Here is a 12800-nt window from a genome sequence, read left to right as displayed (position 1 = left end):
CAAACACAGAGTGAAGCTCCCTCCACACTGTCCCATCACACACTCCCAGGGTCAGATACAGAGTAAACCTCCCTCCACACTGTCCCATCACACACTCCCAGGGTCAGACACAGAGTGAATCCCCCTCCACACTGTCCCATCACACACTCTCAGGGTCAGACACAGAGTGAATCTCCCTCCACACTGTCCCATCACACACTCCCAGGGTCAGACACAGAGTAAAGCTCCCTCCACACTGTCCCATCACACACTCCCAGGGTCAGACACAGAGTGAATCTCCCTCCACACCATCCCATCACACACTCCCAGGGTCAGACACAGAGTGAATCTCCCTCCACACTGTCCCATCACACACTCCCAGGGGCAGACACAGAGTGAATCTCCCTCACCATCCCATCACACACTCCCGGGGTCAGACACAGACTGAAGCTCCCTCCACAGTGCCTCATCACACACTCCCAGTGTCAGACACAGAGTCAATCTACCTCCACACCGTCCTATCACACACTCCCAGGGTCAGACATAGAGTGAATCTCCCTCCACACCATCCCATCACACACTCCTGGTGTCATACACAAAATGAAACTCCCTCCACACTGTTCCATCACATGCTCTGTACTGTTCCATCAACCACTCTACACCATCACATCACACACTCCCTGGGTGTACACACCTCTGCAATGAGGTCCTTCATCATAACCGTCCGAGCAGTCTCGAACTCCATCACACAGCTTACTCATCGGGATACAGAGTTCCGTCCCAAGACACTGGTATTCATTCACAGCACATTTGAAGGCAGACTGGTGTGGACCTGGAAGAGAAATACAACAGATTGTGATGTGATTCTGTGAAAACAACACTCCATGAACTAAACATTCACTCTCCCCCTTGCGACGCACCTTTTCTTCCCTTCATCAGTCAAGTGACAAATGTTATATTGCAGTAGAATAAGATGCTGATGGGGTCACAGCAGAAGTACAGCGTGCAGTCAGACTACTGTTTACTATTCACAGCTCAGCATTCAATACCATCATCCCCTCAGTTCTCACCAACAAGCTCTGAAACTAAAGCTGTACCTCCCTCTACAACTGGATCCCTGACTTCCTTATCAGGAGGACACAGTCTGTGCTGATTGGAAATAATATCTCCTCCTCACTGACAATCAACACTGGCGCATCTCTACATCCACGACTGTTTGGCATCCATAAAGTCGCCAATGACACCAGTGTTGTTGGCAGAATCTCAGATGGTGACGAGGAGGCATACAGGAGTGATAAAGGTCAGCTGGTTGAGTGGTGTCATAAGAACAACCTTGCACTCAATGGCAGCAAGACCAAGAGACTAAAAGTGTCTTCAGGAAGGAGAAGTTGATGGAACACATATCAGTATTTATTTTTTATATTGCAACTTACAGCAATTTTTATTTTGTTCCAGTATACTTCTCCAACAAAACCAACAAATTTCCTGCTGTAAGTGAATGATAATAAAACTGAATCTGAGTTGTTACAGAGATGATGCGAGTAAGCTGGAAATTGAAGACAATTAGAACACACTTGCCAGGAGAATGAGGGGTGAATGCATAAAATTATGAGGGGCATAGTAGAGGTGATGGCATACAGTCTTATCCTTCCAACTGGGGAGACAAAAACAGTGGGCATAGGTTTAAGGTGAGAGGGGAGAGATTTAAAGGACCTGAGTGGCAAGTTTTACATATAGAGAGTGGTCAGTATGTTCTGCATTCTGTTATTGTTTTGCCTTGTTCCACCTCAATGCACTGTGTAATGATCTGATCTGTATAAAGAGTACACATCACAAGTTTTTCACTGTATCTCAGTAAATGTGACAATAATAAACCAATTCCAATTCCAACTTTATTCTCTGGAGCGTAGGAGACTGAAGGGAGACCTTGTACAGATGTTTAAAATCATGAGGGCATCAAAAGGGTGAATGCGCTCCCTCAATCATAGCCATACAAAAGCCTGAATGCATGTACCACCAGACTCACAAACAGCTTCTCATGAATGGACCTCTTTGAAGATGGGATCTTAGCCTCACAACCCACCTCATTGTCATCTTGCACTTTCTTGTCTACCTACACCGCACTTTCTCCGTAACTGTGACCCTTTATTCTGCATTGTTATTGTTTTACCTCAATACACTGTGTAATGATCTGCTCTGTATGGACAGTCTCCAAGGCAAACTTTTCTCTATATCTCAGTACATTACAATAACAAACCAATTCCTGTTGGAGGAATATTGAAATAGCACCTGAACATATACATACATACATGTTGGAATATGGGCCAAATGTAGACAAAGGGGACTAGCTTAGATGCCTATCATGGTCTGCAGGATAAATTGGGCTGAAGGGCCTGCTTCAACTCAGAATGAATATATACCGAGAAACACCCTCAGCAACAGTGCTGAAAAGCACCATCGCCATAGAGTCTGCAGTGATGCGAGCAGGCAGCTCACCCCAACATTCACAAAGGACAAGAAGTCGCAGAGAACAATGCTACATTTAATCTGCAATAATTAATAAAATCAATGATTTGTTTTCATACTTCAAAGATTACCTCTGGTTTATATCTGTCACACAAACCCAGGGTCAGCCACAGAGCTCCCTCCTCACTGTCCCATCACACACCCCCAGGGTCAGACACAGAGTGAATCTCCCTCCACACTGTCCCATCACACACTCCCAGGGTCAGACACAGAGTGAATCTCACTCCACACTGTCCCATCACACACCCCCAGGGTCAGACACAGAGTGAATCTCCCTCCACACTATCCCATCACACACTCCCGGGGTCAGACACAGAGTGAATCTCCCTCCTCACTGTCCCATCACACACCCCCAGGGTCAGACACAGAGTGAATCTCCCTCCACACTATCCCATCACACACTCCCAGGGTCAGACACAGAGTGAAGCTCCCTCCTCACTGTCCCATCACACACCCCCAGGGTCAGACACAGAGTGAATCTCCCTCCACACTATCCCATCCCACACTCCCAGGGTCAGACACAGAGTGAATCTCCCTCCACACTGTCCTATCACACACTCCCAGGGTCAGACAAAGAGTGAATCTCCCACCACACTGTCCCATCACACACTCCCGGGGTCAGACACAGAGTGAATCTCCCTCCTCACTGTCCCATCACACACCCCCAGGGTCAGACACAGAGTGAATCTCCCTCCACATTGTCCCATCACACACTCCCGGGGTCAGACACAGAGTGAATCTCCCTCCACACTGTCCCATCACACACTCCCGGGGTCAGACACAGAGTGAATCTCCCTCCACACTGTCCCATCACACACCCCCAGGGTCAGACACAGAGTGAATCTCCCTCCACATTGTCCCATCACACACTCCCGGGGTCAGACACAGAGAGAATCTCCCTCCACACCGTCCCATCACACACTCCCGGGGTCAGACACAGAGTGAATCTCCCTCCACACTGTCCCATCACACACCCCCAGGGTCAGACACAGAGTGAATCTCCCTCCACATTGTCCCATCACACACTCCCAGGGTCAGACACAGAGAGAATCTCCCTCCACACTGTCCCATCACACACTCCTGGGGTAATACACAGAATGAATCTCCCTCCACACTGTCCCATCACACACCCCCAGGGTCAGACACAGAGTGAATCTCCCTCCACATTGTCCCATCACACACTCCCAGGGTCAGACACAGAGAGAATCTCCCTCCACACCATCCCATCACACACCCCCAGGGTCAGACACAGAGTGAATCTCCCTCCACATTGTCCCATCACACACTCCCAGGGTCAGACACAGAGAGAATCTCCCTCCACACTGTCCCATCACACACTCCCGGGGTCAGACACAGAGTGAATCTCCCTCCACAATGTCCCATCACACACTCCCGGGGTCAGACACAGAGTGAATCTCCCTCCACACCATCCCATCACACACTCCCAGGGTCAGACACAGAGTGAATCTCACTCCACACTGTCCCATCACACGCTCCCAGGGTCAGACACAGAGTGAATCTCCCTCCACACCGTCCCATCACACACTCCCAGGGTCAGACACAGAGTGAATCTCCCTCCACATTGTCCCATCACACACTCCCAGGGTCAGACACAGAGTGAATCTCCCTCCACACTGTCCCATCTCACACTCCCGGGGACAGACACAGAGTGAATCTCCCTCCACACTATCCCATCACACACTCCCAGGGTCAGACACAGAGTGAATCTCCCTCCACACCATCCCATCACACACTCCCAGAGTCAGACACAGAGTGAATCTCCCTCCACACCGTCCCATCACACACTCCCAGGATCAGACACAGAGTGAATCTCCCTCCACACTGTCCCATCACACACTCCCAGGGTCAGACACAGAGTGAATCTCCCTCCACACTGTCCCGTCACACACCCCCAGGGTCAGACACAGAGTGAATCTCCCTCCACATTGTCCCATCACACACTCCCAGGGTCAGACACAGAGAGAATCTCCCTCCACACCGTCCCATCACACACCCCCAGGGTCAGACACAGAGTGAATCTCCCTCCACATTGTCCCATCACACACTCCCAGGGTCAGACACAGAGAGAATCTCCCTCCACACTGTCCCATCACACACTCCCGGGGTCAGACACAGAGTGAATCTCCCTCCACAATGTCCCATCACACACTCCCGGGGTCAGACACAGAGTGAATCTCCCTCCACATTGTCCCATCACACACTCCCAGGGTCAGACACAGAGTGAATCTCCCTCCACACTGTCCCATCACACACTCCCAGGGTCAGACACAGAGTGAATCTCCCTCCACACCGTCCCATCACACACTCCCAGGGTCAGACACAGAGTGAATCTCCCTCCACATTGTCCCATCACACACTCCCAGGGTCAGACACAGAGTGAATCTCCCTCCACACTATCCCATCTCACACTCCCGGGGACAGACACAGAGTGAATCTCCCTCCACACTATCCCATCACACACTCCCAGGGTCAGACACAGAGTGAATCTCCCTCCACACCATCCCATCACACACTCCCAGGGTCAGACACAGAGTGAATCTCCCTCCACACCATCCCATCACACACTCCCAGAGTCAGACACAGAGTGAATCTCCCTCCACACTGTCCCATCACACACTCCCAGGATCAGACACAGAGTGAATCTCCCTCCACACTGTCCCATCACACACTCCCAGGGTCAGACACAGAGTGAATCTCCCTCCACACTGTCCCGTCACACACCCCCAGGGTCAGACACAGAGTGAATCTCCCTCCACATTGTCCCATCACACACTCCCAGGGTCAGACACAGAGTGAATCTCCCTCCACACTGTCCCATCACACGCTCCCTCGGTCAGACACAGAGTGAAATTCGCTCCACACTGTTCCATCACCCACTCCCAGGGTGAGACACAGAGTGAATCTCCCTCCACACTGTCCCAACACACACTCCCTCGGTCAGACACAGAGTGAATATCCCTCCACACTGTACCATCACACACTCCCAGGGTCAGATACAGCGCGAAGCTGCCTTCACACCGTCCCATCACACTCTCCCAGGGTCAGACACAGAGTAAATCTCTCTCCACACCATCCCATCACACACTTCAAGGGTCAGACACAGAGTGAACCTCCCTCCACACTGTCCCATCACACACCCACTCGGTCAGACACAGCGTGAATTTCCCTCCGCACTGTCCGAACACATACTCCCGGGGTCAGACACAGAGTGATTCTCCCTCCGCACCGTCCCATCACACACTCCCAGGGTCATATGCACAGTGCACCTCCCTCCACACAGTCCCATCACACATTCCCAGGGTCAGACAGAGACTGAATCTCCCTCCACACTGTCCCATCACACACTCCCAGGATAAGACACAGAGTGAATCTCCCTCCACACTGTCCCATCACACACTCCCTCGGTCAGACAGAGAGTGAATCTCCCTCCACACTGTCCCATCACACGCTCCTGTGGTCAGACACAGAGTGAAGCTCCCTCCACACCATCCCATCACACAATCCGATGGTCAGACACAGATTGAAACTCTCTCCACACCGTCCCATCTCACACTCCCCGGGTCAGACGCAGTGAAGCCTCGTCCACACTGTCCCAATTCCCACTCCCAAAGTCAGATACAGAGTGAATCTCCCTCCACACTGTCCCATCACACACTCCCTCGGTCAGACACAGAGTGAAATTCCCTCCACACTGTTCCATCACAAACTGCCAGGGTCAGACACAGAGTGAATCTCCCTCCACACTGTCCCATCACACACTCCCACGGTCAGACACAGAGTGAATCTCCCTCCACACTGTCCCATCACACACTCCCAGGGTCAGACACAGAGTGAATCTCCCTCCACACTGTCCCATCACACACTCGCTCGGTCAGACAGAGAGTGAACCTGCCTCCACACATTCCCATCACACGCGGCTGTGGTCCGACACAGAGCGAATCTCCCTCCACAACAACCCTTCACAAGCTTCCAGGGTCAGGCACAGAGTGAAATTCCCTCCACACTGTTCCATCACACACTCCCAGGGTGAGACACAGAGTGAATCTCCCTCCACACTGTCCCAACACACACTCCCTCGGTCAGACACAGAGTGAATCTCCCTCCACACTGTCTGATCACATGCTCCTGGGGTCAGACACAGAGTGAAGTTCCCTCCACACTGACCCATCACACACTCCCAGGGTCAGACGCAGAGTGAATCTCCCTCCACACTGTTCCATCACACGCTCCCAGGGTCAGAGACAGAGGGAATCTCCCTCCACACTGTCCCATCACCCACTCCCAAAGTCAGACACAGATGAATCTCTCTCCACACTCTCCCATCACACACTTCCTCGGTCAGACACAGAGTGAATTTCCCTCCACACTGTCTGATCACATGCTCCTGGGGTCAAACAGAGAATGAATCTCCGTCCACACCATTCCTTCACAAACTCCGAGGGTCAGACACAGATTGAAGCTCCCTCCACACCATCCCATCACACACTCCCAGGGTCAGATACACAGTGAATCTCCCTCCGCACTGTCCCATCACACACTCCCAGGGTCAGGCACAGAGTGACTCTCCCTCCACAATATCCCATCACACACTCCCAGGGTCAGATACAGCGCGAAGCTGCCTTCACTCCGTCCCATCACACACTCCCACGGTCAGACACAGAGTGAATCTCCTTCCACACTGTCCCATCACACACTTTTTCGGTCAGACACAGAGTGAATCTCCCTCCACACTGTCCCATCACACGCTCCTGTGGTCAGACACAGAGCGAATCTCCCTCCACAACAACCCTTCACAAGCTCCCAGGGTAAGACACAAAGTGAAGCTCCCTCCCCACCATCCCATGGTCAGACACAGATTGAAACTCTCTCCACACCGTCCCATCTCACACTCCCCGGGTCAGACGCAGAGTGAAGCCTCGTCCACACTGTCGCATCACCCACTCCCAAAGTCAAATACAGAGTGAATCTCCCTCCACATTGTCCCATCACACACTCCCTCGGTCAGACACAGAGTGAAATTCCCGCCACACTGTTCCATCACACACTCCCAGGGTGAGACACAGAGTGAATCTCCCTCCACACTGTCCCATCACACACTTCCAGGGTCAGACACAGAGTGAATCTCCCTCCACACTGTCCCATCACACACTCGCTCGGTCAGACAGAGAGTGAATCTCCCTCCACACTGTCCTATCACACACTCCCAGGGTCAGACAGAGAGTGAACCTGCCTCCACACATTCCCATCACACGCGCCTGTGGTCCGACACAGAGCGAATCTCCCTCCACGACAACCCTTCAAAAGCTTCCAGGGTCAGGCACAGAGTGAAGCTCCCTCCACACTGTCCCATCACACACTCCCTCGGTCAGACACAGAGTGAATCTCCCTCCACACTGTCTGATCACATTCTCCTGGGGTCAGACACAGAGTGAAGTTCCCTCCACACTGACCCATCACACACTCCCAGGGTCAGACACAGAGAGGAGCTGTGCTGACTGAGCTGGGAGAAATCGAGGCAAAACTACTGGATAAAGTTCGTGGAATACTTTGGAGGTGGCTCTAAAAGTCTCTTGAACAATCGAGTGAGTGACGGCGCTGGTGAAGAAACTCGGTGTGCAGTTTTACTGCCGGTTTGGGCTGGGTTTGTTGGCGGCTGCTAACTGCATAGCTCCCAGCTGCGGCCGCTGGCAACTCGCCAGGAAGCCGGTTCGCTCCAAAACCGGAGGCAAACGCCGTCGTTCCCCCCCATTGACAGCGGGGTAACGTTCCTCCTCCATTGTTTTTCCTGATTTTCGTCCGGTGTTGGTGCCGAAGCATCTGGAAGGACGTTTCGGCCTCTCCCGGCCTGGGTCTCTGCAAGTCCGACGGAGCCTTTCCTGGCGTCGAGCCAGCGAGGAACTGTCGACTGCAAACTTTCCCGGCCAGTTATTCGACTCGTTCCAGGACTTCTAACCGGCACCGCTGTAGGATTCTCGGACTGGAAAGAGCGCCAGCATGCCGGACCGGTCTCCAGGGAGTCGCGGGCCTTCGGGGAGTTACGCAAGGGCGGCTGCCTCCCCGGCCTCGGACAACGCCCTTTTTCGGTCGGTGAAGGTGGAACGTGGGGTGCAATGTATTTTGCGCCCTGGAATGACACTAGAAAAGTGTACGGAGGCAATGGAGGACCTTGTTGGGAAAGGTGGTATTCTGGCCACCGAGAAGGAGTTTGGAAAGGCGGTGTTTTATCTGGTGAATGAAGAGCTAGTGCACCGGGCCCTAAGCAGGGGAGTCACGGTAGACAACATCTTTTTACCTATGGAGCTGGTGACGGCCCCCACGCAACGTATCGTGCTTGGGCATGTTAAGCCTTTCATTCCAAATGAGGACTTGCTACCCCCACTGGCCCGTTTAGGGCAAGTAAGGTCGGAGATCACTGCCATCCGACACAAATTTAAGAGACGCACCCTCCGCACCGTAATCTCTTTCCGGCGTCAGGTATTCATGCAGCTGGAAAGGGAGGACGATGTTGAGGGCCGGTTTACTGTCCGGCATGAGGGAGTGGATTATCAGGTGTACTGGAGCTCCGAGCGCCCGCGGTGCCATGCGTGCAGGGGGGTGGGGCACTTTCGGAGGGACTGTCCTGCCGGCCGGAACCCGAGGGAGCCCATTTCGGGCACCAGTGCCCCAGCTACCTCTGCCCCTGATCCTACTCCTGCACGTGCATCTGCGCCTGCATCTGACCCTGCCCCCGCCCGTAATCCTGCCCCAGCCCCTCACCCTGCCCCTGCCCCTACCCCTACCTCTACTCCTACGGTTGGGTCGGTCCCTGCTCCTCTCCCTGTGGTTCGGGTGGGGGACGGGGTGGAGTCTGTGCGGAGTAAGAAGGCAAAGGGGAAATCCAAACACAGTAAGAAGCGGGCCTTTGAGGCTGCAGAGCTCACGCCCATTTCGCCTGAAGTGGAGCGTGGGGCTCGGGGAGGTGCGCTAGCAGACGGGGCGATGGAAACAGAGAGCGCCGCCCCATCGGTGAAGCCTGCACCTGTGTGCTCCTCCGGTGTGAAGAGGAGAAGGGAACGTTCCCGCAAGAGGGCAGGGGATGTAGATGCGGAGGAGTCCCAGGAAGGGGTGGGAATCCGGGTAGGGGTTGGTTCTAAACCTGAGTCCCCAGATGTAGCCACCAGTCCTGGGGAAGATGGTGTGGTTGTGCAAATAGCTTGTGATAGCCCTGTTTGCACCAATGAGGCAGCCCTGGAGGCCTCCACCCAGGACCTACAAGTCAGCGCCTCTCTGGAGGCCAGTGTACCGAATAATGTAAGAGGAGACGAGACAAAGCGCTCTCATTCTCAGCACCAGGCTGCTTGTGAATCCCTTGGACCAAAGGTGCCGGGTTCCCCTCTATGCCTGCCCCCTGGGGAGGGCGTTTTTCTGTGCACGTCGACCCCAGCAATTAATGACTTGCAGGGAGTCCCTGGGGATTGTCCCTCCACTGTCGCAAATGTGGATGAGGCTGATGCGACGGTGGAGCGGGCAGGTAAGAGCGAGGTGCCCGCTGCGCGGTATGGGTCACAAGCGCAGCCATCTTTTGGAACATGCGGGGAGGCCGATGGGGATTCTGTCTGCAGTGACGGGTTGGAGGGGGACTCTTTCGATAGTGAAATAATGGACATCCTCACCCCTCCTGAGAAGTCCCCATTGATACCTGTAGAGGAAATTAAGCATTTTATTCTTACCTCTGAGGGTGCCAAGCACCGGCCTCAACTAGCCTCGCTACGCTGGCCCAGCATGCCGAGGCTGGTGAGGTCCCTGCGAGTCATCCTCGGACGAAAGGGAAAGGGAAAGAGGAATGCGGTGGCGGGGAACGACAGACGGCAACTAAAATCCTTCCTAGATGACCTAGTAAGGGACATTAGAGGGAGAAGCAGCCTCGCTCCTACGGGGGATGGTGGGTCACAGGGTGTCGCTGGTACTGCTCGAGCCCGGAAGGCAAAAAGTAACCTTGCTTTCTTTCCGGACAGTGTGGTGGAGGGCGCCTCCGCTCTCACCGAAATGGGCACAGCTGCTGAGCCCTAGTGTGCTCCCGCCATGAAGCTTACCATAGCTAGTCTCAACGTAAACGGCAGCAGGGGTCCTCTTCGCAGGCATAACAATCTCTCAGCCCTCAGGGATGGGCGGTATACGGTGAGTTTCCTGCAGGAAACCCATACCATCCCTGGGGACGAGTCTGCTTGGCTCCTGGAGTGGCGGGGCGGGGTCTACATGAGTCACCTCAGCTCCATTTCTAGCGGGGTGGCGATCCTGTTGGCCCCGACCTTCCAGCCAGTAATTGAAAGAGTCCAGGACGTTGTGCCCGGCCGTCTGCTCCACCTGGTTGTGCGCCTGGATGGCGTACCATTGCATTTTATCAATGTGTATGCTCCCAGGCGCGGTGTGATGCAGACGCGCCTATTCTGCCAGCTGTCCACCCTGCTGAGCTCCATCGATCCTGGGGATTGCGTCATCCTCGGGGGAGATTTCAATTGTACCCTCGAGGCGGAGGACCGTTCGGGCCTCCAACGCGACCCAGCATCGGCAAAAAAGTTAAAGGAGCTAGTCGGCTCCTTTGACTTGGTGGACAGCTGGCGGAATCTTCACCCCAACTCTAGCGCCTTCTCGAGAAGGTCTAGAGAAGGAGGTTCCAGGATAGACCGCATTTACATCTCTCGGGCCTACGTCTCCCGCGTGTCGGCGTCCTCCATGCAGCCGGTGTCGTGCTCGGATCATCACCTTGTGTGGATGGAATTTATTCCACTGCACCCTCGGGTGGGATCCGGGTACTGGCATTTTAACAACCGGCTGCTGGAGGACAGCCGATTCCGGGATTCGTTCCGAGCTTTCTGGGTCTCCTGGAAAGAGAGGCGAAGAGATTTCTGCTCCCTACGGCTATGGTGGGATGTGGGCAAAGCCCACATCCGGTTTTTATGTCGGGAGTACACTAGGGGGTCGACAAAGAGGCGGAGCTCTGAGGTTGAGCGGCTTGAGAGAGCGTTGCTCGACCTGGAGTCCCGCCTCGGTCCGACCGCTGGAGACCAACAGCTGTGGCAGGAATACCAGGAGAAGAAGGACGCACTAAGGAACCTGCAGCTTCAGCAGTCCCGAGGTGCGTACGTGAGGTCACGGATCCAAATGCTGCAGGATTTGGACCGTGGCTCACCCTTCTTCTACTCGTTGGAAAGGTGGCGGGGAGTTCAAAAGCAGCTAGTGGAGCTGCTGGCTGCCGATGGCTCCTCCATCACGGACCCTGATGGAATTAACAACGAGGTCCGTTCATTCTATCGGTCCTTATTCTCGCCTGATCCGTCAAATGCGGAGGCGTGTAATGAGGTCTGGGAGGATTTGCCGAAGGTCAGCCCAGAGGACGCAGTGCGTCTGGATGCCCCCCTGACTCGGGAGGAGCTGTCCACTGCCCTTCGGCAACTCCGGAGGGGCAAGTCCCCTGGTTTGGATGGACTGAGTGTTGAGTTTTATCAGGCTTTTTGGGATGTCCTGGGGGATGATTACAGCCTTGTCCTAGGGGAGAGCCTAGCCACCGGAGAAATGCCCCTCTCATGGCGGAGAGCTGTTGTGGTCCTACTGCCCAAGAAGGGAGACCTCCGCCTGCTAAAGAACTGGCGGCCGGTCTCCCTCTTGTGCGTGGACTACAAGATCTTCGCCCGGGCAATGGCCAACCGTCTGGGTTCGGTAATTGGACAGGTGGTCCATCCTGACCAATCTTATACAGTCCCGGGCCGCTCCATCCAGGACAATGTCCACCTGGTACGGGACCTGATCCACCTACTCCAGGAGACTGGGACCCCGGCAGCGTTTCTTTCTCTTGACCAGGAGAAGGCTTTTGACTGGGTGGACCACAGTTTCCTGGTGGGCACCCTGCAGGCTTTTGGGCTCGGACCACACTTTGTGGCCCGAGTTCGGCTCCTGTACTCTGCCGCAGAGTGCCTAGTTAAGATTAATGGATCATTGACAGGACCTATCCACTTCCGAAGAGGAGTGCGTCAAGGGTGCCCCATGTCCGGTCAACTGTATGCGATCTGTGTCGAGCCATTCCTCGGCCTTCTTCGGCGAAGGCTGACATGTCTGGTTCTGCGCGAACCGGACATGGGGGTCGTCCTCTCGGCCTACGCCGATGACGTACTCCTCATGATCACAGACCCCTGTGACCTGCGGAGGATGCGCGAGTGCCAAGATGTTTTCTCGGCGGCATCCTCCGCCAGGATCAACTGGGCGAAATGTTCCGGACTCTCGGTAGGCCAGTGGCACGT

At 54.4% G+C, this 12800-nt stretch overlaps 1 protein-coding gene across 1 annotated transcript in view; it reads right to left on the bottom strand.

Annotated features, from left to right (window-relative positions):
* LOC140191511 (low-density lipoprotein receptor-related protein 1-like) overlaps nucleotides 1-12800 on the bottom strand; it is a 293778-nt gene that overhangs the window by 224756 nt on the left and 56222 nt on the right. Inside the window, exon 3 of the mRNA XM_072248962.1 lies at nucleotides 674-811. Within this exon, the coding sequence (XP_072105063.1) occupies nucleotides 674-811 (138 nt within the window). The remainder of the gene's footprint in view (nucleotides 1-673; nucleotides 812-12800) is intronic.

This window comes from Mobula birostris, chromosome X, assembly GCF_030028105.1.
Source record: "Mobula birostris isolate sMobBir1 chromosome X, sMobBir1.hap1, whole genome shotgun sequence".
In the NCBI taxonomy this organism is placed as follows: domain Eukaryota; kingdom Metazoa; phylum Chordata; class Chondrichthyes; order Myliobatiformes; family Myliobatidae; genus Mobula; species Mobula birostris.
The sequence above is the reverse complement of the archived record's forward strand: the minus strand, read 5'-3'. Positions and strand labels throughout refer to the sequence as shown.